This window comes from Callorhinus ursinus, unplaced genomic scaffold (assembly GCF_003265705.2).
Source record: "Callorhinus ursinus isolate GAN/ISIS: 27379988/994484 unplaced genomic scaffold, GSC_fseal_2.0 scaffold18, whole genome shotgun sequence".
NCBI lineage: Eukaryota > Metazoa > Chordata > Mammalia > Carnivora > Otariidae > Callorhinus > Callorhinus ursinus.
Genome location: NW_027397080.1, coordinates 17,716,805 through 17,743,770, shown reverse-complemented (window position 1 = coordinate 17,743,770; position 26,966 = coordinate 17,716,805). Strand labels below are relative to the sequence as shown.

Sequence of the window (26,966 nt, the reverse complement as noted above, 5' to 3'; positions counted from 1 at the left end):
AGCTGCTCCAATATCATTAGGCTAGTTGAGCAACACAATCACATTACCAGCAATTTAAAATGTTTTTATTGTACAGCTCTCGGGAAAAAAAACAAACCACACAGGCACACATACAAACCAAACCAAACTGGGAAAAAAGGGGGGGGGGGAGAATCATCCACCAACAAATCTATTTTTCAAAGAGAAAGTAAGAGAAGCAGGAACTTTGGTTTCAGATAGACCTAAGCTTGAATTCTGGCTCCAACACTCACTCGCTATAGGACTTGGGAAAATGACAACATTTCCAAGACCATTTTTTCATCTCAGTATCTCAGACATCTACCCTTTTAGGGTCAAAGGGTTAAAGGAGAAAAACAGAAGTAAAGGACTTGGTACATAATATGAGCTCAGTAAATGATGCCAGGCATTTTCTTCTAGCTGCTGGCATATGTAATTTTCAGAGTTATAATCACATCTAGCTCCAAGTCTGTTTTCCTCCTGTTACGGAAATAAAACTGATCTGCCACATTATATAAATAAATATCCTGTTTTCTGTGAATTGTGATGTTTACCTTGCGTCTTTCTTCTGCAGCTTCTAATTTCTTCTGAATTTCCTCCAGGGAAAGATCCTTCTTCTTTGGAGGGGAAAGGGGAAATTCTGGGACGGATTCTTTTGATCGAGGGCTGAGAATCAGCTCAAAAGCCTGGCCTGAGGCACGTTTCTCCAGTTCTTTCACCTGGATATCTGGATTTGATCATATTCATAATGTATTCAGAAAAATGGGGTTTTCCTATTCTAGTAAACTATCCTGTAATTTTCTAGAAACCAAATCAACTTAATGAATAGGATTCGGGCTGATAAAGAAGCTGTGTTTGCAGGCAAGAAATTATCTAAACACCACCTCCCACAAACCCAAAGCTCAATATTTTTGGATTAAAAAAAATGCCACTCTGAGATATCAGTGTTTGACAATCACTTTAATAAACAAAAGGAAGACTTGTGCAAAACTCCACATTTTTGCTCTCAACCAAGCCAAATCATCATATAATGAAACAATTAGGAGCTCTCAGTACATTCAAGTGATAATTTTTTCTTTATTCTCCAGGATTTATAAAATGGGTTTTTGATAAGACCAAAATACAACTGCCCAATTAATGGCTTAAGACCTGAATCCATCTCCTACTATAAAATCCTAAACCCATCACAATTCAGCTTTTCCAAATAGATTACCTACCAGAAGAAGCCATGGTGAACAGAAGACAAGAGACTGGCAGTGTACTCTACACAATCCACTGGCAAGGAAAACCCTGAAAACGATTTTCAAAAGCATGTGATCAATTTCTTTGCATTTCTAGGTCATTGATCCAAAGGGACCTCAAATCACATCCACATAAATCAGTGTCAGAAAAATCACTACCATGGAATTAAATAAGACATTATTAACTAGAAAATTATAAAAATCCACAAAATACTGAAACATTGGTAAATTTGAACTGAATAGAACATTGGTTGCAGAAAATCAAGTCAACTGAGCTTGCCTGTTCAAAAAATGTCTTGGATTTTAAAAATTAGACGACATTAAGTCACAATATATTTTTTCCCCTAAAAACTCTAAAAATTTCCCCCCACAACGGCGAAAATATATTCCAGATTCAACTCAACAGTGAGACCGGAGCCATCTTAATACTGCCTACAACTCATTGTGCAAATGAAATGCCCACCCCTGCTTTGTCTGCGTCTGCCATGGTGGAAAACAAAACGCCCAAGCTAATATTAACCAGTATGTTGAACTCCTATTGTTCCAGGAGCTTAAGCTCCTTAGCCAAAAGCGAGCAAAATTAATCAGTTTTATGAACCTTTAGGCTTTAGGTTATAATATTTGCTTCCTTATATCACGAAAAATTCTACATCCCTCCTTCATTTTTTTTTTTAAGGTCATTATCCTTGTACACCCCAGGCTAAGTAAGAAAACCTAAGATTGCAGGTTCCAACAGCTGGAAATTAAAACCCTAAGCAGCAAAACGGTCTAACCCCGGCAGAGCAAGAGACGCAGCACCGGACCCAGAATGGGCGTGGCCCCGGTCCAAGTGAGGAAAAGCGGGTGGCCGCCCCCGGCCAATCAGAGCACGCCCTGCGCTCCGGCCCCTGGCCCCACCCCCTTCCTCCCCGCGCCTTTTCGAATCTCCCCGAACTCACAACACCCCGGAGCCCGCGCGCGTGGGAAGGGGAGGGATGGGCGGGGTTAACGGTCCTATCTGGGTAACTCCGCCCTTCCCGGGCTCGCCGCGCGCTGACGCCCCCCCCAACTCCCGCCAAAAACATCTCGAGGCCACCCCCACCCCCGCAGCAGCTCGGCGGGTGGGGCAGGCCCGGGGAACCGGCAGTGGGGTAGCTCAGGCATCGGCCCGCCACCTCCTCCTTTCACTCCCACCCACCCTGCCTCCATCCTAGCTGTCCGCGCCCCCAGCCGCAAGGACAGGATTGCTCTCGTGGGGTGTCAGCCTCTCGGGCTCGGCCCTAGTCACTGGGCGAAGGCGACAGCGGGGAGGGGGAGCGGCCCTAGCCGCCCGCAGTCCGATGCTATGGCCGCTGCCCTCTAGAGGCGCCGCCCCGCCCCTTCAGACAATGGGGACCCCAGGCGGGGCTGAGCCTGCAAGTGAAAGGAGGGAGGCAACGGAGGGCCCACGCCCCCTATTGTCTCCAAGACTGCACCCAGGGCTAACGCCCCGGGCTTGCCCAGCTGGCCGCGCCCCCTCCCCACGATAGCCGCGCCCCCAGGGAGCGGGGACAAAGCCGAGGCTCCGCCCGAGCCATACACAAAGCGGAGCGACCCCCGCCCGCCAGTCCCACTTGGGGCCCGCGGCCACGCCCGCCGCCCTCCGGCAGGGGGTCGCTGCCATGGCCCGGCCCCTCCCGCCGGCCGCATCCCTCTCAGCCCCCAACCTCCAGCCACCTCCTCCCAGAGCCCCGCACCCACCTGCTCGGTCCGAGCCGCCTGGCCACACTCTGAGCACCAACAGACCCGGGCGCGCACAAAAGCGCCAAACAGCGGCACGTGACCTCCCCACCGGGCTCGCCATTGGCTGAAACCAGCGGCACGTGCCGCCCCCTCCCCCACAGCCCAGGTGGCCCCGCCCCTCGGGACCCCCGAGCACCTCGGGAAGTGTAGTCCAGGCTGGCGGGGTAGGGGGACAATGCGAGGGGTGGGGGGCATTTGGGGGTCTCCCCGGATGTGAGCAGGGGGCCCGGGCGGTTGAAGAGGGCTATACTGTGGTCCCTAGCCTGGGTCTGAACCAGCTCTCCCATCCTTAAGAAAAGGGCGGGGCCGGGCGGGGCGGGGTCCCTCCCTACCTCTCAGAGGGTGGCCCCCTGGACTCCTCCTCCGTTGAGCCACGTGCCCCGCATGGCCCCAAGGGCAACACTCGGACAGCGCAGTGCCCCTACAGTGCCCCACCCCTTGCTGCCACCTAAGACGCCCAAGCCCTTCTTACAGGACAACGCGACTCTTTGCCCCTGTAAGGCCCCCCTGCAACCCGGCGCCCTACCTCGACACCCGCGTGTAACCTGCATTGTGACATCATCGTTATCCCTTAACCCACTCAGCGCTAACAGGTCACGGGCGTGGCCCTTCCTCACCGTGCGAGTTTTCGCTACCATTATCGGGTCCCGGAGCTGGTGACCAGAGAACCGTGGCGGGGGGAAGAGTGAGGCTCTGGAATTTGATCTCCTTTGGTCTAACAGTTACTCCGCTTAAATGCAGACTCCATCTGTTCTGCCTAGCCTTCAGCCTGATGATAGGGAAGGAAGAGCAATAGTACTTCTAGACAACACAGACTGCAGTTAAGTGTTGCTTTTGTTCTTGGAGCACGTGCTCCCAGTGCAGTGCTGGGCCCTTTTAAAGAATCAAAACAAAAGGGGGAACCACAAGGTCACGGTTCCTCCTGGCCTGGTTTGATGAGAAGCACAGCAGAGGCACAAAGGAAACTGGTCTGACCTGAGAGATCTTAGAATGACTGGCCGCCTTCTTCCCACAGAAAGGCCAGAAGAAAAATAAAATGAACATGGTTTCCAGATCCCTCTTCCCATTCCCCAGACCAAGGCTGTGTCTTTGGTCTTCAGGTGGTGGTCTCTACACCAATGCACCTGCTCTGAGATCCTGACTGGGTAGAAGGACACCTTCATTTTATTAATCAATGGGTCCAGACGCCCCATACCAAGAAACAAATATGACTAACTCTGCAGAAAAACAGCAGTCCTAATTGTAAAAGGCTCCAGCCAGTCACTGGGGATGTGCTGGAGATAAATACAATTACTGGGTGCCTGAGACAAGGAAAACTGGATCATAGAGGCAGCAGACACACCACACAAAGCAAACAGCCATTTGCTGTTGCCTGAAATATGCTTGTTGTAGCATTTTCTCCAACAATCGCCCTTGTGTGGGGTCAGCCTCTCGCCCGCCCCCAATCGAAGCGGTTTTCCTTCAGCATGTGAGCAAGACCAGGAATAATTCAGATTCTGAGCCCTGAAAGCCTTCTCCCTCTCAGACCGAACCTAGCTACAAAACGGCCAGGTGTTTCCATCTGTCAGTTTTCTGAGCAAAATCTCAGAAATCGTTAGAAAGCCTGGAGAGGGGTGGGGATAGAGCTCACCGGAAAGTGACAAACTGGCAGGCAACACAAACGAGCACGGAACCCAAGGCCAAGAGGTCTATTATCCCCGAACCAGCCTTTATCTTGAAGTCTTTGTACTTGAACTGGAGGTTTGCAGAGGAAGGTCCCACCCATTTGATGCATATTTCTTTTAAATACAAGAAATTGCCGTGCAAAAATCTTAACGTTTCTGACTATTAATGTTGTGACAGGAAAAAAAAAAAATCTTTCAAAACACTGATTATTTTAAAGCACTTACACCACTTCCCCCCGCCTTTCCTTTTTCCCTAGAGCAGATGTCTATTTCCATGGAAACCACAGCTAGGAAGGAAGATGTTAGAACTCATGGAGATTTTTAATCTTTTGTAACAATGCTACTTAGCTGGTGGGTTTGTTGTTAGATGCCTAGTCCTGCCACAAGGATTTCCTGAGCTCCTCACTGCTGCTTGAGGCCTGAGGGGGCGGGGGTAAGTCTGCCCCTTTAACAATCCTTTGCATAAAAAGGTGCATGTGTGGTGAGGTGATCCCTAGGTGGGTTTCCTAGGTGGGTCGGCTTTTCTGAGAGCCAGACCACAGCTATTGATTGTCACCTCTGTCTGTAGGGGTTCCTACACGAGCCCTGGAAGAGGAAGGGCTTTCAACTCAAAGGCGAGAAAACAGCTTTGCCACTTCATGGAGAGGGACAGAAGCTCCTTTCCGGGAAGCTGGCTAAAACTCCCTTCAAAAGCCACTCCCTCCTGAAGTGGCAGCAAGGAGTTAACGTTCCCATCTTGGAACTGCCTATCTTTGCCCATGAGAATTATTTTTGCCTCTGCTCAGATGGTGTGGTCGGATTGCCGTGGAGCTGGCTGTGACTATGGATTAGCACAAAGTGAAGTCAAGATATGGCAGCCCTCCAGCTCATTTGATCTGTGTAGACAGCTAAAGGAGAGCACTTCAGGCTTCAAAGTCTAGAAGGGATGTCTACACTGATCAAACGAGCCGGGCTGTTGTCAGATCTCCTCCGTTCTTACACAGCACCACAGCCTTTGCTCATTGCTGGGTCTGAGGCTGCCGGGGTTGTCGCTCGCCTGGGTGCCGCCGGGTTCCAGGGCTTACGGGGCCTGTCCTTGGCAAAAGGATATTGTGGGAGAGGTCTTCTCCTTGTCCCCAGCCTCTCTGGTCCCTTTGTCCCCTAAACCTTAGGCATTGTGCTCTAACACTCCCGTCCCTGTTCAAGCCCTGTCTGTGAATCTATCTCACACGCCGTCTCCCTCTGGGGACGATTAAGTCCCAGAGGGTGGGGCCTGTGCCAGGGTCTCATCATCCCCGGGGCCCAGAACGGGGCCTGGCCCAGGACGGTGGGACTTGCATGTGTGCAGCTGACTTGAGGCAAGAACCACCTCTGTCATCTTCTGCCTCCTCCTCTGTGCTGCTAGACACCTGCTCCATAGAGGGGTGGTGAGGACTAAAGGAGATGATGTACATGAGGGCGCTTAGCGCGATGCCTGGCATGTGTTAACTCTTGTCGCTAGAGAAGGTTCTTGATTACTATAGGTTATGGAATGAAGGAATGGATTATTGAATGAATGCATGCATGAATGGATGGATGGATGGATGAATGAATTCCCACACTTTGTTAGGAATCAGAGTCACTGGGTTAACTCTTCCTATTCAATGTTTTTAAAAAATCCAATTAATTTAACATTTTGGATAACCCATTCATGTAGTTTAGAAATAAAGTATGAAAAGGGTGCCTGGGTGGCTCAGTCGGTTAAGCGTCTGCCTTCAGCTCCGGTCGTGATCCCAGGGTCCTGGGATCGAGTCCACCTTGGGCTCCCTGCTCAGCGGGGAGTCTGCTTCTCCCTCTGCCCCTCCCCACTGCTCATGATCTCTCTCTCTCTCCCTCTCATGCTTTCTCTCTCTAAAAAAATAAATAAAATCTTAAAATTAAAAAAAAAGAAAGAAAGAATAAAAAGTCCTCTTCCCTTTTCAGTCCCGATCTGCCAAATCCATCAACCCTCCCCAACCATAACCACTGTCATCAGTTTCCTGGGTATCCTAGAGTTTCTTCAACAAGTTTCTAGATGTGTATTCTTAGTCCCCCTTCATCATACAAATGGTAGTCAACTGTAACGGTTCTGCACTCAGAATTTTTTCACTTCACGATACATGTCAGGGATCTTTTCCCTGTTCATACATCAAGCGTTTCCTTGATCTGGGATTCACTGTATGAATATTCCATAATCTAGTTAACCTGTGCCTTCTCTGTGGCTTTTAGGTTATTTCCAATAATTTGCTATTTCAAACACTGCTGTTATGAATAACCACATATATATATGTGTGTGTGTATATATATATATATGGTATTTTCCACATGGGTGAGTAGATCTGCAAGACATTTTCCGAGAGTGGTATTGTGAGGTCAAAGGGCAAACACATCTGTCATTTGGACAGTGCCAAATTGCCTTCCACGGGAGTTGTACTAGTTCCACATTCACCTTGTGGTGTTTTAATTCATTATCTCAATTCATTCAAAAATGGTTTGAAAGGCTTTGTCCCTAGAAATTTCAGGCATCAGGGAAAAGGAGGGGGAGGACTAGAAATCCCAAGAAAGACGTGGCTGTCAATTCTGTCTATATTAATAATTCCTGTAAATACTTGACAAGCAGCAGCTGATCTCAGAACAGCTCTGGGGCCCACACAGTAGTGCTCCTCCTACTCTGTCCTGTGGTAGAAGTATCTGCAGGTGTCACTGTGAGACTGGAAGCCTTTTGAAGGCAGGGTCTTTTTCTTGGCTGTATCCCACTCCCCACCCATGATGCCTGACACAGTGCCTGGCATGCATCTCATTTAATTAATTCTAAGATGTATGTTTTCCCCACATTTTTGCGTCTCTGAAATTGGCTGGACCTCATGGTCAATAAATAGCATGTCATAATTAGTGACAGCTTATTTTCTTAGTGGGACATAAAATAATGGTATCTTAAAAATCAATGGCATTTTTGAGTCAGCGAAATGTTGGAAAGGGCGCCCATATTAAATGTGTGAGTGGAATGACGGCCAAGATGTCGCTGTTCCTGCCAGTCCTCTCGCTCTTAGTCCTAACCCTCAGTTTCCCATTTAGCTGGTGGCTTTGCTAGACACTCACCCTCCAGGTTTAAACTTCAGTCAGACTCAACTCTTCCCTCTTTCTCGCCCAAGCCTCCAATTATGGAAACTTAGCATTTTCTAGTAGAACAGAACCTTTAAAATGATAATAGCTACAAAAAGAACAAAGCTGCTCATGCTTCCTGATTTCATAACTTACTACAAAACTACAGGAATCAAAACAGTGTAGTACTGGCATAAAGACAGATATACAGCCCAATGGAAAAGAATAGAGAGCCCAGAAATAAACCCTTGCATATGGGGTCAAATGACTTTCGACAAGGAGGCCAAGATTCATTCAATAGGGAAAGGACAGACTTTTCAACAAATGGTGCCGGGAAAACTGGATATTCATTCACATGCAAAAGAATGAAGCTGGGCCCTTACCTCACACCATATACAAAAATCAACTCAAAATGGATCAAAGGTCTAAATGTTTATAAAACTATAAAACTCTTAGAAGGAAACATAGGGCAAAAGCTTCATGACATTCAATTTGGCAATGATTTCTTAGATGTAACGTCAAAGGCACAGACAACAAAAGAAAAAAATAGACAAATGGATTTTATGAAAATTTAAAATTTTGTGCATCAAAAGAATATCAACAGAATCAAAAAGCAACCCACAGAATGGGAGGAAATCATTGCAAATTATATATCTGATAAGGAATTCACATCCAGTATACAGAGAGAACTTCTAAAACTCAACAAACAACCTGCTTCAAATATGAACAAAAAAGGCCTTAAATAGACATTTCTCCAAAGAAAATGTACAAATGGCCAATAAACACATGAAAAGATGCTCAGCATCACTAATCATTAGGGAAATGTAAATCAAAACCACAATGAGATACCACCTCGCACCCATTAGGATGGCTACTATAAAACAAAACAAAACAAAAAATGGAAGGTAACAAGTGCTGGAGAGGATGTGGAGAAACTGGAGCCTTCGTGCACTGTTGGGAATGTCAGATGGTATAGCCACTGTGGAAAACAGTATGGAAGTTCCTCAAAATATTAAAAATAGAATTGCCATATGATCCAGCAATTCCACTTCTGGGTATACACCCAAAATAATTGAAAGCAGGGTTTTGAAGGGATATTTGTACACCCATGTTCATGGCAGCATTAGTCACAATAGCTAAAATGTGGAAGCAAATCAAATGTCCATTTCCAGATATACACATAAGTGAAACATGGTACATCCATACAACAGAATATCATTCAGCCTTAAAAAGAAGGAAATTCTGACACAGGCTACAACATGGATGGACCTTGAGGATATTATGCTCAGTGACATAAACCAGTCACAAAAAGATAAAAATACTGTATGATTCCACTTATATGAGGTGCTTAGAGTCATCAAAAATTATAGAGATTTAGAAAGTAGAATGATGGTTGCCAGGACTGGGGGGAAGAGGGACTAGGGGGTTATTATTTCGTGGGGACAGAATTTCAGTTTTACAAGGTGAAAAGAGTTATGGAGATGGGTGGTGACTGATGGTGACTGCACAACATTATGAATGTATTTAATATCCTTGAACTGAATACTTAAAAATAGTTAAGGGGGCGCTTGGGTGGCTCAGTCAATTAAGCATCCGACTCTTGATTTTGGCTCAGGTCATGATCTTGGGGTTGTAGGATCAAGCCCCCCATGGGGCTCCACATGCAGCAGGGAGTCTGCTTGAGGTTCTCTCTTTCTCTCTCTCTTCTTCCTCTGCCCCTCCCCCCGTTTGAACATACTCTCTCTCTAAAATAAATAAATAAATAAAATCTTAAAAAAATAATTAAAGGGTGCCTGGGTGGCTCAGCTGGTTAAACAACTGCCTTCGGCTCAGGTCATGATCCTGGAGTCCCGGGATCGAGTCCTACATCGGGCTCCCTGCTCAGCAGGGAGTCTGCTTCTCCCTCTGACCCTCTTCCCTCTCGTGCTCTCTATCTCTCATTCTCTCTCTCTCAAATAAATAAATAAAAAACCTTAAAAAAATAATTACGATGGCAAATTTTATATGTGTATTTTTTTGTTATGTGTATTTTAATACAATAAAAATAATTGGAAAAAAATGATAATAACGAACATACAGAATGTTTACCACGAGGCAGGCACTGGTCTAAACACTCTCCATGAGATAACTCATTTAATCCTCATAACAATCTTATGAAATATTATCAGCCTAACTGTAAAGCTGAGGAGAGGAGCGTGACTAACTACCCTGTCTTGCCCAGGACTGAGGGTTTTTCCCCAGAAAAAAACAGTGCAGGACTTTCAGTGCTAAAAGTAGGAAAGTCCAAGCCAAACCTTGGATGAACTGGTCATCCTAAAGGAAACTGAGACACAGAGAGACAGTATCTTCCTTAGACGTACCAAACAGGGTCCTTGCCCTAGGCCCTGCACTTTCAAGGGCTGCCCTCGAACCCTCCAGCTGTGCCCCTTCTCCCAGGTAAGCTTTCCCCTGGGGCCAAGGATATGAGCCCACTTGGAACCTGGGCATCCCTTTGAAACCACACTGTAGGTATCCAGGACTCTAGAATTCCCTGTCCAAATGACCTGAGTCCACTTTCAGCATCTCTGCCAGCACCTTCCTGGTTCATCCTCCCAAGGGCAAACTTCCCTGCCTGAGTGTAGGGCTGGCTACTCTTAAGGGGTAGGGACGGAACCTGGGCACGAGGGCCAGGAAAAGGAAGTGAAGGGGGCTGGCTCTGCCACGCTCTAACCTGAAACTCCAAGGAATCCAAGAATTCTCAACTCAAAACCTGACGTTCTAGCTTATTACGGAGGTATATTTCTCAAGGTAGAAGGATAAAACATATATTTTTTAAAAAGTTTGTAAGCTTGATTTATAACTCTTACATACTTAGACCTAAGGTATGTGGGCTTCCCTTTTATCCTCCTTTCTCGAGTCTGGCAAATGTTAGCAGTAGGCCTGCAGAGATTGAATCACTAGTCCAACTAGGTTACACAGAAGTGCAGAGCTTTTGCAGCCTGGCTCCAAGTCTATGCTCTTAGCTGGCTAACTCTATTTATTTTCCAGACTGGGGAGAAAGGGCCGGAGAACTCTAGACATTTGTCCAAGGTCCCACGGCTAATTCATGTCACAGCAGGAATTTGAATCCTGTGCTTCAAATGATGCTCCAGGGACTGTTCAGTTACTACTCATGTGAGCATGGGCAGACGACTTCTCCCTTTTTAGGCCTGCATTTCATCATCTGTGAAATCAGGATAATGCCCTAACTTCATAGGGTTGTCGTCAGGAACAACAACCTGAAATACTAAATGTAAAGTATCTAGCATTGTGTCTGATGCGTAATAAACCCTCAATAGGTGAGAGCTATAGTGTTAGTCATCAAGCACAGCTCTGATCATGCCACTTTTCTGCTTGAAAATATTTGATGGATTAAATTTTGGGGCACATAATCTGAGAAACATACAAATTCCTGAAATCTAAAAAAAAATTTTTTTTCCTTTTTTTTTTGATGACTCCCTTGGATTTATAGTCCCAAGGTCATCCTTGGCATGGCACTTGAGACCCTCCATGAGCTAACTGCAGTCTACTTCAAGATCAATTAAACCCTGAGACTCTTGGGTTCTTGATGTATTTGAAGATCTGTCATCTCAAAAAAGGATAGCTATAGGGTAGCACAGTTAAGATGCATGGAAGGAGTTAGCTAACAACAGAAGGGACCTCATAAGAATGAATGAGATTCTTGCTATGGGAGGTATCCAGACAAAGGTTTGTCACTCAGCTGCTGGGAATGCAAGAAGGATTCTTGCATTGGGAGGAAGGTGGACTCCCTTCATGCTTTTTTTTTTTTTTTAAGATTTTATTTATTCATTTGTGAGAGAGACAGAGAGAGAACAAGCAGGGGGAGAGGCAGAGGGAGAAGGAGAAGCAGACTCCCTGCTGAGCAAGGAGCCCGATGCGGGACTTGATCCCAGGACCCTGGGATCATGACCTGAGCCAAAGGCAGATGCTTAACCATCTGAGCCACCCAGGCACCCTCCCTTCATGCTTTAAGAATCTTCTTTAATGAGATGGGAAAAGGCTTGTGATATTATGCTAATGAAAGAAACAAACAAAGGCTACCCAACTGCGTGTACAGTATGAACTCAAGTAAGATAAGAGCAAAATAAAAGACACCAAAATATTTGTTTGGAGGGTAAAAACAATTGAGTTTAGTTTTCTTCTTTGTACTATTCTGAAATTTCCAAACTTCTTAAAGTGAACATATATTATTTTTATTAATATGAAAAAATTGTATTGTAAAAACAGAAAAGAATTTTGTCCTCCTGACTGATCTTAGGTACTCCTATGTCTCTGGAACCCCTAGCCTCCCACGACCCCCTCCAAGTCTGTTTTATTGCACTATTCCCAGCTCCATGAAAAGTCATGCACCTAATATGTTTCAGTGTTTTGCTGATACTAATTCTCAGCCTGGAGTCCCTTGGCTTCTATATCTATTGAAATCCTCTCCACCCTCAAGGTCTTGATTAATCTCTCTGACTCCTCCATATTATGCCTGGTATTGAGTGGGTCCATACACATCTCTGTCCTCCTCACTAGAGAATGAGTTTCTTGAGAGCAGGATTACAGATGATTTCCTCCTCGTATTCCTACAGTGCCATGAATAGACACTCAGCATATATTGAATCTTTTGGTCAATGTCTTTTTAACCACTAAACAACACTTAGGGCCATGGGTCAGACAGTATAACTGAGGGTTTATCCTGGAGTCTAGTCTCCTGCAACTCAAAAAGTACCATCCCAGGGACATTTAAAAATATATATTTTGGGGGGCGCCTGGGTGGCTCAGTTGGTTAAGCGTCTGCCTTCGGCTCAGGTCATGATCCCGGGGTCCTGGGATCGAGCCCCGCATCAGGCTCCCTGCTCAGTGGTGAGTCTGCTCCTCCCTCTGCTGCTCTCTCTCTCTGTCAAATAAATAAATAAAATCTTTAAAATAGATATATATTTCTTACTTGTTTTTAAGCTTTTAATCTGAAATCATTTCAGATTTCCAGAGAGTTGCAAAGATAGTACACAGAATTCTCATATACCCTTCAGCCAGCTTGCCCTAATGTTAACATCTTACATAATCACAGAACATTTATCCAAACTAAAACATTAACACTGGTACAACGAAATGGCTAGCTTTAATTGGATTCTCCATTTTCCCTTCGGATCCAGGATCCAACTTAGGATACCACGTTGTATGTAACATCGAGTCTCCTTACCCAGTGACATATCTTTTAATATGGAGCCTGGGGTGACTGCTTTCTATTGTTTCTTCCAACCAACCTTTTTCCAAATAATCAAAATGTGAGCAAGAAAGATGGTGTAGGGATGGCGAGGCTGCAGCACTCGCCCTCTCCTGGGCCTCTGGGGCTTTGGACAAGTAAGTGGACTGTTCCTCCCAAATGGGGCTAGGGCGATGGATTTCATTTCACAAGATCTAGTCTTTGTCTTGAATGGGCACCTGTAGGCCTAAATACAGATGGGGTTTACAGGTTACTTTTAATTCATTAAATTTCTGGGCCATTCCATAGCCCACTTCTCCATGGCCTGGCATGAGGACATGTTCCCAGTTACTTAGAAAACTTCCAAGCAGTTGGCATTTATCAGCGATCTTAGCAATTCAGTGAGAACAGAGGTTACAGCTGTCACAGGAAGCTGAAACCAAGCCTGCTGAAATCACACCCATTGGAATGTGGGTGAAGTATAGACTGAGGAGAATTCAAGCCAGAAGGTGCGGGCGGCTGGGGTGTCAGGAGAAGGGTGGGATGCTGAAAAAGAGCGAATACACAAGGGGAAGAAAAGCTCATGTGTCACCGGAACTCGGGTTGATTTACAGACCTTCACTGGCTTATTGCTAAGCCCTTGTATCGACTAGTAAGCATCAGCACTGCCGGGCCCTGGCAGACCCCACCACGCTCCTGGATTACCCCAGCAGGCTCCTCAGTGGTCTTCTGCCTGCCCCCTCCTTCAAATCCATTGCCAGCATGGGCACCAGCCAACTCAGATCTCTGGAGAGTACAGCCCCCATCTAAGCAGGAGGATGTGGGGTGTATTACTTTCCTGGGGCTGCCTTAACTAAGTGTCACAAGCTGGAGCTGGGTGGTGGCTTTAATGACAAGAATTTAGTGGGTTGTTTTTTTTTTAAGATTTACTTATTTATTTTAGAGAGGGGGAGAGAGAGTGGTGGGAGGGGGAGAGGGAGAGAGAGAATCCTCAGGCAGACTCCCTGCTGAATGCAGAACCCACTGTGGGGCTTGATCCCAGGACCCTGAGATCATGCATGACCTGAGCTGAAAACAAGAGTTGGACGCTCAACAGACTGAGCCACCCAGGTGCCCCTGACAGAAATGTATTGGTGCACAGCTCTGGGAGTTAGAAGTCCGAAATCAAAGGTGGTGGCAGGGTTGGTTCTTTCTGAGGGCTATGAGGGAGAATCTGCTATGCTTCTAGCTTCTGGTAGTCTCCAGAAGGGGAAGAAAGTGCCAGGAAGAGGAAACAGGGCAACTAAATGCCCAGAAAAGAGAGTCAGCCAAGCACAGTAGTGAACCGCAAGTGGTCTCAGGTTTTGACTGGTAAGACTGGATTCAAGCCCGGCATGCTCCTGGGGCAGGAGCACAGGGCCCTTGAAAACCCTTCAGTGGGGGGCAAGGACTTTAGGGATGCTGACCTAGAATCACAAGATCGCAGGCTCTTTGAGCTGAGGGACTTGACGGGTCTTACAGTCACTCTTGAACTCCTTCCCTGCATTTTAAAAACCAAAACCAACCCCAAAAAGTACAAAGAAGACAATTATTCACATTCCCCACCACCTGGAATCAACCATTGTTTACATTTTGACATATTTTGTTTCCCAGTGTTCTCTTTATGACTCTATAGTTTTAAACTCCTTGGGCAATATATGAATGCACTGTCATTTTTTTTTTTAAATAAAAAATCAGAATGTTACAAAGAAAGCTCAAATTCACTTTCACCTCCACTGGCTGTCCCAACTCCCTGCTCCTCTCCCCAGAGAAAGCCGCTCTTATGAGATGGGAATGTATCTTTTCATTTTTTAAAAAATGCATTACATATGTTTGAATATACCACAGTTCTATTTGATATGTTGCAAAAGTTGTATTATGCTGAATGCATTATTCTGCAACTTTCTGTCTTAATATATTTTGAGCTCTGTCCATGTCCCTGCATATATAGATCCAATTTATTCCTTCTAACTGCAATATAGTGACCCATTATGAAAACAGACTCTTATTTATAATTTCCCTATGGATGGTCATTGAACTGTTTTCAGTGCTTTGTTATTAGATATGATCCTGCAGTGGCCAGCCTCCTTGAATATACCATCTAAATATTTCTCCCGGGTAGAAACCAAGAAATAGAATTGTCAGGGCACAGGGTATAAACCCATTTCCCCACAACCTCACCAATATCTGACATGGTCTAACTCTATTCCTCATTGCATCTTTAGAAATGAGAAGACAGCCCTGGGGCTGCTTTCTCAGTCACAGAGCAGGCTGGGGGTTCAGGGCCAAGAGTAGGCCCCACACCCCCTGGCTCCACGAGGCTCTATGTTTGTACCACACCATATGGTCACTGTCCGTTCTCCCTGGAAAATCAAGGGAAAGGCTGTGGTAGAAGGGGGTGGGTGGGGAGGGAATGGCTGAAATTCTCCAGCATGCTGATTTTACTTTGAGTGGAAATGCCTCCAAATCCTCCCAGAAAATGGCTTCACTGTGCTCCACGGATCTGCTCTCCCACTCGCGGCGCTTTCTACCTGCAGCTTTCACAGCTCCACACAGGAATGTGATTGGCTCTTCCAGCCCAGACAAGGGTGGGGACAGAAATGGCGTCTCTAAGCAGCTGATTTTTCAGTGCATCAGCCCTGCTCTGGGAGGTGGGGGAGGGCAAGCCTCTCGGGACTCGTGCAGATGTGGAGCCCACGAAGGCCACCCTGCATCCCAGGCTCGCCCAGCCGAGCGCAGCACCCAGCACCCAGCGCGAGCCCCGGCGACCCCTCCCTGCCACTTGCAGCACCTCGAGGGTGGGCTGGCTCTGCCCGGTCCCCCGCAACCAGCGCTTGAGTGGCTGGAAGGGAGCGAACGCTGCAGAGAATGGCACTAACGACAAGTCACAAGGACTACACGGCTGTGCCCACCGGGGCAGCTCTGAGATGCTGGAGCCCGGCCGTTAGCTCCGAGTAAGAGACACAAGGCTAGGCCAGCACTTCTCACTTCCCAGGCTCTGATCGGGGCTGCGGAGGCTCCGCAACAGGGAACCCCATGGAGGATGAAGACTAACCCTGCCTGCGCTCCTCCTCCGAGGCGCACGAGGGGGATCTGGGTGAGGTCCCAGATCCCAGCCCCTCTTAAGAGCTAGTCTTGGTCTGAGGTGCTTCTCCCCAGGGGCTGCTGGCCAGATTTCCCTTTTTTTTTCTTCAAGGCAGGAAAGACTAGAAGGAGAATTTGAGGGAAAGAACAAAGCTGGCACCGCCCAGCCTTCTTTTCAGAGCCTGGAAGGCTCCCTTCCCCTCACACTTGGGATTACTTGGAGGGCTGGCATTTTTTGCCTTAGCAAACTTTTCTTCTTAGGGACCACGTTTTGAGCCCTTGTTATATGCCAAGCACGGTACTACGTGCATGATCTCATCTCCTCCTCTGGACAACTCTAAGACCTTAGTCTCAGAGAGGACATGCAGTTTCCCAAGATCACACATACAGAGTGGCAAAAGTGGGATTAGGACATTTTTTAAATGTGTGTTTAAAAAAAAAAAACTGTTTTAGGTTTAAAAAATTAACTATTTGCTCACTTCCACTAGTCTTTCACAGATCCTTTTGAAAAAAGGACGACTGAGCACAAACCCCACAAACACCGGCACATGCTATTTTTACTCAGTGGGAGGAGGGAACCGAGCGCTGGCGTTTTGCTGGCAAGAGTGTAAATAGGTAATACTTTTCTGGAAAGCAGTTTGGCCATTTGAATCGAGAGCTTTAAAAACTTTCCTTGCCCTTTAATGAGGAAATTGGCATCTTCTAAGGAGACTGCACCAGCTAGCATTATGGAAAATGCACATTTCCATGGAGCCAGCGATTCCACTCAAAGGAATCTATTCTATAGATGGATGCACTAGCACATGGTCAACATGGTATATATGTAAGGACATTCCTTAGTGCGCAGCTCCAACAGCAAAAGATGGGAACCAACCTAAAAACATTTCAATACAATTCATTATGACACATCCATTTAAAGAAATTCTATGCAATATTTCTAGAAAATGATGCAGTTCTTTTTATATATGGACCAATCATCAAAAAATATTAAGTGAAGAGAGAAAGTACAAAAGTATGCATCGGGTATGCTATTTCTGTATGAAAACAGGAATATATATGTATATATATTTTTTTCTATGAAAGATACACAAGAAACCAGGTAATAGTGTTGCCTTTATGGAGGAACACCACAGCTGAGGGAAAAAATATGATATAGACTTTTTTTTTCATTGTGTAATGAAATAGTACCTTTGGAATTATGTACCATGCATGCCCATTAGCAATTCAAAATTCCACTTAAAAAAACAGATGCACTAAAATCCTACCTCTAGACCCAGTAATTCTCCTTTTGGGAATCTAGCTTAAGGAAATTATTGGATTTCAAAGATTTATACAAAAAGATATTCACTGAGGTGTAACAGTGAAAAAGATATAGGCAATTCAGAAGTCCAACAACAGAGGAATAGCTAAGGAATTATGGTATGTACCTGCAATGCCTATCATGAAATCATAGAAAGGATGCTTACAAAAACATTTTAGTGACATAGGAAAATGTGTATTATGTTAAATAAAAAAAGCTGGACAGAAATTATCTCTGCAGTATGATCTGATCACTGTAACAACAGTAGGACATAGGAAATAATTGGAAGCAAACATCCCAAAAAGTAAACAATTGTGGCAAGTGGGTGGAGGGACTGTGAGTGATTTTTTCTCCCTACACAGCTTTCTATACTTTTCCACTTTTTTGCAATAAGCATCCATGTCTTGGATAATTAAACACACATACACACACACACACACACACACACACACACACACACACTTAAAAATAAATCCCCACAGTATTTAGAAAAACTAAAGATACAAAAACATGTTAACCTAGCAATTCTACTTCTAGAAATAAACCCTAAATAGATAGGTGCACAAATGCTCAGAGCATAATATGAATAACAAAACATTATAAACAACTCAAGTGTCTATCAGAGGAGACCACTTAATTAGTACAAAATATCCATAATGGAGAATATTAAGCAGCAGTTATGGAGAATGGGGTAGGTATACCAACGTGGAAAAATCTACAGGGTAACATTTTTTTTTAAAGATTTATTTATTTATTTGAGAGAGAGAGAGAGGGCAGAGGAGGAGGGAGAGAGAGAATTTCCAGCAGACTCTGCACTGAGCAAGGAGCCTGAGGTGAGGTTCGATCCCATAACCCCGAGATCATGACCTGAGCCAAAATCAAGAGTCGGTGCCTAACCAACTGAGCCACCCAGGCGCCCCAGGGTAACATATGATTGTGACAGGAAAAGCAACTTGCAGAAGAATATGGATGTTATGACTGCATTTATGCTAAAGAAAGGAAAGCTGAAACTCTGTGTTTGTGTTTGTACATAAATGTATGGAGGATGTTAAACTTTACCAATAGTTGTCTTTGGGGAAGGGAATAGGCTGAAAAGAAGGCTTCTGCTCTGGACTCTACATTTATCTGCAGTGTTTGTTTCTCTTATAATGATAATGTATTCTCATATCATTTGTGTAATTAAAACATAATATGGGGGAACGTATACACATAGAGAAAGATCTAAAAAGATACATAACAAAATTATGCATAGTTTTCAGCAGGAATGAGGGATCGGGGCTTGAAGTGATGGGTCATTTTCCCAATTTACTTCATATACTTTGGCACTGACTTTTTCTTCACGCCCACACATGAACTACCTTCATAATTAAAACAGCAACATCAAAAGTCCTGGCTGATGGGTAGCAGCCTCTGGATTTCTCCAGCTCTCCACTGTCCCTGTTTTAGGGCTCTGCTCTCTTAGGTAACAAGCCTGGTCACAAGGCACCACCCAGGCGTGCAAAGCCCCAGACAATACCAGGCTCATTTCTCCTCTTACCAAAGAGGAAACCGAGACGCTGAGACACAACCTTCTGGCAGCTCTGCTGGGAAAGTGGATGCAGGTGACCTGGATCCCAGGCCCCTGCTCTCCCACCTTCAATTTCCAGAGATAACCCATAGGAAGGGAGAGCCAGGGACTGGTTTCCACCAGGCGAGGGAGGACAGGGCTTCAAGCCACCCATTAATGGTATCAGTTAGCATCAAATGAGGGAACAATAAACCCCATCATTTGCCAAGTTCCCTCTAGGCTCAGCTTTAAGCTCCTTTCCCAGACAATGGCTGGTCACATCCCCACATAGCCTCTGCCAGGTTTTCCAGAGAGACTGCAACAGAGCCTGGGGCCCAAGTGGCCTCCAGTGGCCAACAGTCTGGGACTCACCTCCAAGGAGGGAGCTGGGGAATCCTCCCAGGGCCCAGGAGCTCAGCACTGGAAGATCTGTTTGCTCCAAAAGCTGAGCAAAAGACAATTATGGTGCCGCAGGAGGGCACTGGCCTGGTAGAAGGAAAGCAGGGTTTCAGGAGCCAGCACTGCCGTGGCCCCTTTTGTGACCCTGGCAACTCACCAGATCCTCTGAGTCTGGGCACTGGGGTGGGGAGGTGGGGGACAGACAGGAGCCTCTGTATCTGGGGGAGAAAGGGCGGTGTCAAGCCCCCTCCCCTTCCATGGCTGTCTCAGAATCCTAGATGTTGGTGAAGCTGCTGGTCCCCTTCCCAGTGCAGCTGCTGCCTGTCTGTCTCCATGGCAACCAGGCCAAAAGACTAATTTGCCAGGGTCCAGGCTACGGAGCTTACCTTGGAGCGGGGTTTTAACTTGTCTTTCTGGAAGCCAATCCATTGCCACTCCCAGGAGCCTCTGATAGCATCCCCTAGCCATTGCATGGGAAGGACACTGGGCCAGCCAGAAAAAATGTTCCGTGTGTCCTTTATAAACGCCACCCACTGAGAGAGAGGGGAAAGACAAACAGCCTCCTGCCCAATGGCCTTATCGCCACTGGTGATTTGTGTTTCAGAGACCCCCGTCTCGCTCCCTAGTTGCTCTGGGCTGCTAGGAGGGATCTGCAAGAACAGATGGCTTAGGGAACAGGTTCACTTGTAAGAAGGTCCCCCACCTTACTCGTTTGCATTCCCTCAGGCTCCTCACTGCTCTCTGCTGGCCTATGACTGGCCAGAAGTCCCGCTGTGGCTGTCTGGTTCTAACAAGACTGAAATCTTTTTTTTTTTTTTTCCCTTTTCTAAACAAAAAATCTTGATGATCACCTCTCTCAGAAGCTCATGAAGGGTTACGCGGGCACTCAGATATTTACAGATCTCTCCCGGAGACATAGTCAAATTTGCCTAACGATATGGGCTTCCCCCAGGGCCGTTTTAAATCAAACACCTATCTTTTTTCTATTTGTACTCTGTTACCCTGGCTGTAACTTCCTAGAGGACAGGGATTAGACGGCTGTCTCTTCCCAGGATATGACATATTGCCTCGTACACAGCAGATGGGTTCATGAACACTTCCAAAGCACAGAAGGACCTTTATATACCAACCAAAAAAATCTGACTCGAGTCAGAGGACCTGGTTCTGGGCCTAGCCCTGCAGCTAACCTCCAGTGCAACTTTGAGCAAGTCTGTTGCCTCTTCTGGGCCCCACTCTCCCCATCTGTCAGGTAGGACTGTGATCTCTAAAGATTGCTCCCCCGCTCCAACTCTCTCTGTCCAAGACAGAAATCCACACAGCTCTCCGTAGGGGAAACTGGGTCAAGATCAGAATTGAGCAAAGAAAAAAGAAATCATGCAATGGTAACTTTGGTCCCTAATGTCCCAACTGAAAAGGACTCACAGGATAAATAACACAGTCTATGCAGATTAAATGCCATTCCCGAGATGAATTCTGGAAAGTGAAGTTACCTGCCCTATTCACAGCCCCTTCTGAGGGAGGCATCCTGAGTTCTCTCTGTATAAAGTTGTAGTGGATTGTGATCAAAACCAGTCATGTCTGGACCTGGGATGGGTTGGCTGGTGGATGCTGGACCCAAGGGAAACCAACTCCTGCCCTGGGGGCTTGGCTGAAAACCCCACATCCTGGGGCCAGTTATGCCAGTCAGCAGCCAACCAATGCAACCGGACTCTCTCTGAGGAACCACCACCACTAGGAGCCGGCGGGACCCTATAGCTCAGGCTGTAACCTGAACAGCACTGCACTGACTTGGAAGCGAGGGATCCTGAGCTTGTCCGGGTAGCAGCTGGGACAGTTTAAAACAGCAACAGAAAATCTCTCCCCCTCCAGGGGAAACTCATAACAAAGTTCCGTCACCGAATTTCATTTACACAGGCTTCTTGTAATCCAGAAAGGCAACCCGATACACACAGACATACCTGCCCAAACACCCCGCAAAAAGAACTCCAGGGTGACCACGAGGCTCCATTCCGACAACAAGAAACAGCTACCACGCTTCCTCGAGCAGCCCCCGCTGCAAGCACGCTGCACTACCCACAGACTCATGCGTGTTCTTTCCTCTCCACTCCCATCTGCAAACCTTCCTACTCATCTTCCTTCTGTGGGGCCTTCTCTGGTCCCACCCGTTGCTCACCACACCCCTTTCTAAATCCCACAGCACCTTGGGACACCTCAATGAGAGGTCTCAACTGTGGACATCATTTTAAAGTCCTCACGTCTAGGTCCTGTCATTCTTTGTCTAGATCTGTCTCTTCTCCCTTTGAATTCCTCAAAGCCTGGAGATTTCCTTGGTTCCTCAGTACTGAACACAGTGTCTGGCACAGGGGGAGGATTCTGTAAGCATTTTTTCCAGCACTGAGTGAGTGCAAGAGAGAAACAATCTGAGGGCCGCCAGCCCTCGTGTTTGTATGAAGATGTTCAGAATCGTGCCTGGCACTTGTTACCACGCTTTTCATACTCACAAAGCATTTCTGACGTTACTTGTCATTTTGATTCTCATCATACCCAAGAGGTAGGCAGGGAGAGGGCAGAGACTCCCCACGGTAGAGAAGGACCCTAAGGCTCTGAGAAGGACAGTGACCTGCTCAAGGTCACAGGAGAGACGGCTCAGATCTCCTGCCTCTGAAGCTGGCGTTCCTTCCACCCCCCACCATTGGCTTCCTGATGTCCTTGTGACCTCCCACACGAAAGGGGGCATTGAGACAAGGAAGGGAGCTTTGAGGCCACACAAACCTTCGGCCCTTTGGGGGACGCTCTCCTTCTTGGCAAAAGCCCAAATCCATGGCCCTAGGGAAGGAAGCATCTAGAAGTGTGGAAGCACTGGGCTCATAGCTAGCAGAGTTGGGTTCCAGGTTTGGGATTTCCACATTCTAGTGATTTCATCTTAGATAAATTGTTTACTTTCTCTGAGCCTCAGTTTCCTAAGAAGTGACAGGTATTTGCTTCACAGAGGTGTTACAGAATCTGTGGGTTTCCAGAGCTGAAAAGAATTCATACCCTGTTAAAGTATCATACGCATGTGAGGGGAAAAACAAAAATGACAGGGCAAACAAAGTACGGTGGACAAGGCCTCAAGTCTGAACCCGCATGAGGACAGGCCGTCAGATGCAGCTCTATGTGTGGGCAGAAGTCACTGGCAGGGCAACAGGGCTAACTGCCCTCTGTTGTACCAGTCCCACCTCTCCTGCCATGTCCCATAGGCAACCGAAGGAAGCACAGTGGAGAGGGTTCTACTTTAACCTAAGCCTGCAAAAAGGCATTTTCCTAAATTCGACCTCATAAAAATGAGCTGCTTACTTTGCGATCACTTTATTTATTTTTAAGTAATCGCTATGTGCAACATGGGGCTCAGACTCACAACGCCCAGATCAAGAGTCACATGCTCTACCGACTGAGCCAGCCGGGCGCCTTGGTGATCTGCTTACTAGATTCACCAGGTTCTGGCCAGCAGCCTTTTCCCAAATCTCCCTTTGGCCATTTTGCTACTTATTTTCCCCTCCAAGAGGTGGGTGGGGAGCCCATACCATACCAGTTCTGACCCTGCTGGCCTTTACTGAAGGAGGAGGTGGTATGCACAGGGCCTTAGGGACAATTACTTTTATTAAGGCCCGAGAAAAGCCACACTCAGCGCTTCCGTTTTTCATCATCAGATTTGCTGGGGAGAAAATGAAATCACTGGTTGCTGTGACATTTTACACCCTCTCCCCATAAATGGCCAGTTGCTACTTGCTATTATTATGATTTTTTTTACATTTCCATTATTAAGGTCATGGGTTCAGCCTCTGTTCTCACACATATAATTTCGCCTAGAGACAGGAAGATCTATTCCACTGCTATAAACAGTGCCACTCCCAATGTGCTGCGTGGTAAATGCTTGCCTGTTCCATCCACAAGACAGTCAACTCCTCAAAGGCGAGGAATCTGCCTTATTCATGTAAGTATCTCCAAGTGACCAGCACAGTGCCCAGTGTACTGGACGCATTTAATAATTACAGCTACTCTTTGTCACACACTGCACTAGGCACTTTTTTACGTATCATCTCGTGTAATCCTCACAACAACATCTCAAGGTAGAAATGTTATGATTCCCATTTTACAGATGGGGAAGCTGAGGCTCAGAAAGGTGAAATAGCTTGTCCAGGGCGAACACAGCCAGGGAAGAGCATTCATGTATTTGGTGCCAGACAGTTTATGTATTATTTTGTTCCAATCCTACAGCATTCTCATGAAGCTGACTAGCTTCAGAGCCTGTTTCCGGCCACCCACCTCCCCTGCTGGGGAAGCCTTTCCTTCAGAGGGCCATTTCTGCAGCTGAGGCAGAGGCTGGCTCTGATCCTCCATCCTGTACTCCCGACTCTCTCTGGGGCCTTCACCCTTTGTTTTCCTAGTGACCCTCAGTTGTCCCAACAACAGAATGGGGCACTTAATCTTTTTCCTTAGGCCCGATGACTTCGATGGTGGGGGCAAGGATTTCTTATCACAAGTGCTAACTGAAAAGGAAAAATTCATAATGATTAAAATAATGAGGCAGTCAAGGGACACTCCAGGCTCCTCTGTCCTCAGGGGAGCCTCACATCCTAATCTGGGCCAAGCTACTGCCTTCCTCCCCGGTAGGGCTGATTTGATGGTCTATAAAATGATGATAATAATGCTGACCCTTCTCATGGGAAGGAAAAGGAGGTACGTGGGAGGAGTTAATGCTTAGACGGGAAAAGATTAGAGATGAAAAAGCATGAGTTTCTCGCTGAATTTAGTGCATGACATCATTTCTTTTTAGAATCAAAAGTCGCTTTTAAGTCATGTTTATGAAATTGCTTTTTGTAGTTCCTTGAATCCCTCATTTGCCAGTCTTCTACCTCCTATAACAGGAGTGAAAAAAGGGGAGACATAAGTCCAGAGGGTGCTGAGACTCAAGTCTTCACAGGACAGACTGGAGACTCAAAGGCTTACAGAGCGCCCACCCCCACCAAGGAGTGAAGGACAGTGAAAACAGTTGGGGACAGCTTGGAAGGTGGCTTTGGCTAGCTCCAGGTGCGGGAGGATTTTCAGGGGGAGACACACAGGTCATGGGGAGGGAGGCTCACTCTGAGCTAGGGAGGGGTCCTCGGGCCCTCGCCTGGACTGCTAAAGCAGACTGTGGTCCGAGGGTTTGTGGGCTCGCAAAGATAAAAGTGGTATTTAGCAGAAGAGAGAAAAATGTATTCAACTCCCAGCCCAGTTATGATTTAGACGCAGCCGTGGGCAGAATAGCAATGAGCTCCTTATTTTAAACAAGTGGTAGAGAGATGGAAATAGATCAAGGGTGTGGAATCAGTGGAGGTTTTTGCAATCAGTGAACGGATGGCAGACCACACCCTTGTCAGGAAGGGAAAAGAGAGAAATATAAAGAATATTCCTTAAGAACAAAAAGCCTCTCTTTTCAGAGAGGAGTGTTCACATTATTGCTGCAGAGCAGCGTGCATCTAAATCATCACTAGAGAAGGTTCAGACCTCCTCTTGGTGCTGGACTCTGGAAGGGAGGAGACTCCAGCCCTTCCCCTGGGGACTCTGGATCCAAGTAAGACCCTCCTCCAAAACGAAGGGAACCCTGGACTGGATGGACCCTCAGGATCATGTAGCAAAAGCTAGGACAGTGGCTCGCATTCATGTATTTGGTGCCAGACAGTTTATGTATTATTTTGTTCCAATCCTATAGCATTCTCATGAAGCAGGTACTTGTATCTTCATGCTGTTAAGGGAAGAAACTAAAGCTGGGTCTAGCTAAGGTCTAGCCCAAGGCCACACAGTTAAAAGTGGAGAGTTAGGATTTGAACTTGGGCCTGTCTGGCTGCAAAACCCACATGTTCTCCACTACACCACAAGAGGCCTTTGCTCACTTGTTACTCTTCAGTGAGGCCTTCCCTGACCACCCAAAGTAAACATGCAGCGCTCCATCCCTGGCACTCTCTATGCCCTGCCCCTATTTTCTTCCTCTGCTCAGCACCTAAAAGCCTCTGACCTACTATATTTTTACTTATTTGTTTACCATCTGTTTTCTTCCCCTAAAACCTAGGCTCCACAAAGGCAAAGATTTTCAGCCCTACCTGTAGTGCCTAGAACAGTACGTGGAAAATCAACGAATATTCAGCAAATAAACACATGTTGAAAAGCCTCTTGCCTGACTTTCTACTGGAAAGCTAACATTGAAATGCATACCACTTTTGATAAAAAGCAACCCAATGGTCCTTCATAAAACCTAAAGTTAGGGACGCCTGGGTGGCTCAGTCAGTTAAGCAGCTGCCTTCGGCTCAAGTCATGATTCCAGGGTCCTGGGATCGTGTCCTGTGTACCTACTACTCCGCGGGAAGCCTCCTTCTCCCTCTCCCACTACCCCTGCTTGACGCACTCATATTTGACAAGTAAATAAATAAAATCTTTAAAAAAAAAGAGAGAAGAAAAGAAAAGAAAAAAGCTGTGATAGCAGCATGATCCAGGCCACAGAAGCCAAGATGGGAAGCAAGGATGCCTTGGGGAGGATGCCCAGAGGACGTGGGGTCCTCTTAAAAAAAAAAACAAAAAAACCCCTAAAGTTTCTAGACTCAGATGGCGTAAAAGGGAGAGTAAAGAGACAGTGGGCCTACCTTTTGGAAGACAGGAGAGTGGAAGATGGCATCCAAGCCGCCACAGTGGGCAAGACGCAGACACAAGGCGCTAGTTCACAAGCTAATTTGAGCGCACACGGGGACCTGTGAATAAGAGAATAAAACAGGTAACTAGAGATGCTGAGACAGACAGTGGAGCTCAGTCTGTAGGAAGAATCAACAAAGCCATTCCATAGCTTCACTTGGCGTGGGTTGTGGGTGTACTGCTGTCAGTAACGTGCTCTTCATTCAGGAAGATAAAAAAGGTGGGGGTGGGGGCAGGACCTCCCTACAGGACAGGTATCAACTGTTCCAGAGAAGATTCACAGAGCAGTGGTTCTCTGGGGCGCCTGGGTGGCGCAGTCGGTCAATCGTCTGACTCTTGGTTTTCAGCTCAGGCCCTGATCTCAGGGTCTGGAGATCAAGCCCCGCACTGGGAGTCTGCTTAAGATTCTCTCTCTGCCCCTCCCCACCACGTTCTCTGTCTCTTTCTCTCTCTCAAATAAATAAATACATCTTTAAAAAAAAAAAAAGCAAGCAAGCAAGCAGTGGTTCTTTAACTTGCCCAAACTGGTAACTTGGGGCAAGGTTCTTGACTCAGTGGGGATAACATGAGATAAAGTATGTGAAACCCTGAGTACAATACCCATTTCTGAAAATCTAATTCATGGACACACCCCCTCTCCAGAAAAATGCACATTTGACTATACACTCAAAATTCTGCATACAATTTCACAGGGGCTAGGAGCCTTCCAGAACCTTCCAGGTCCACTGAATAAGGGGTTAAGAAAAAGTGCCTTAATGAGATAGAAGGGCTCCAGGGTCAACAAGATTTGGCTGTAATTCACTAGAATATAATCATATACCTAAAGAGACAAAGTGCTAACCGGAACAATCAACCTTGGAGCACAGAAATGGCAAATATAGGCTGTCCCCATTCATTCAAGCACTAAGGGAGGGGTGCCCTGGTC

General features: G+C 46.4%; 1 protein-coding gene across 5 annotated transcripts in view; it reads right to left on the bottom strand.

Moving 5' to 3' along the window:
• STMN1 (stathmin 1) overlaps positions 1-26,076 on the bottom strand; it is a 28,927-nt gene extending 2,851 nt beyond the window's left edge. Inside the window, exons 1-3 of one of the 5 annotated variants that reach the window (XM_025856860.2) lie at positions 25,996-26,076; positions 1,215-1,287; positions 552-724 (exon numbers count right to left, since the gene is read on the bottom strand). In XM_025856860.2, coding sequence (XP_025712645.1) covers positions 552-724; positions 1,215-1,227 — 186 coding nt within the window. In that variant the 5' untranslated portion in view covers positions 1,228-1,287; positions 25,996-26,076. Of the gene's footprint in view, positions 1-551; positions 725-1,214; positions 1,288-1,836; positions 1,862-2,011; positions 2,035-2,957; positions 3,096-3,331; positions 3,377-25,995 lie in introns of those variants that run through there. The other 4 variants (XM_073903141.1, XM_025856859.2, XM_073903142.1 and 1 more) reach the window with 4 other exon arrangements.
• Between the last annotated feature and the right edge of the window lie 890 nt (positions 26,077-26,966).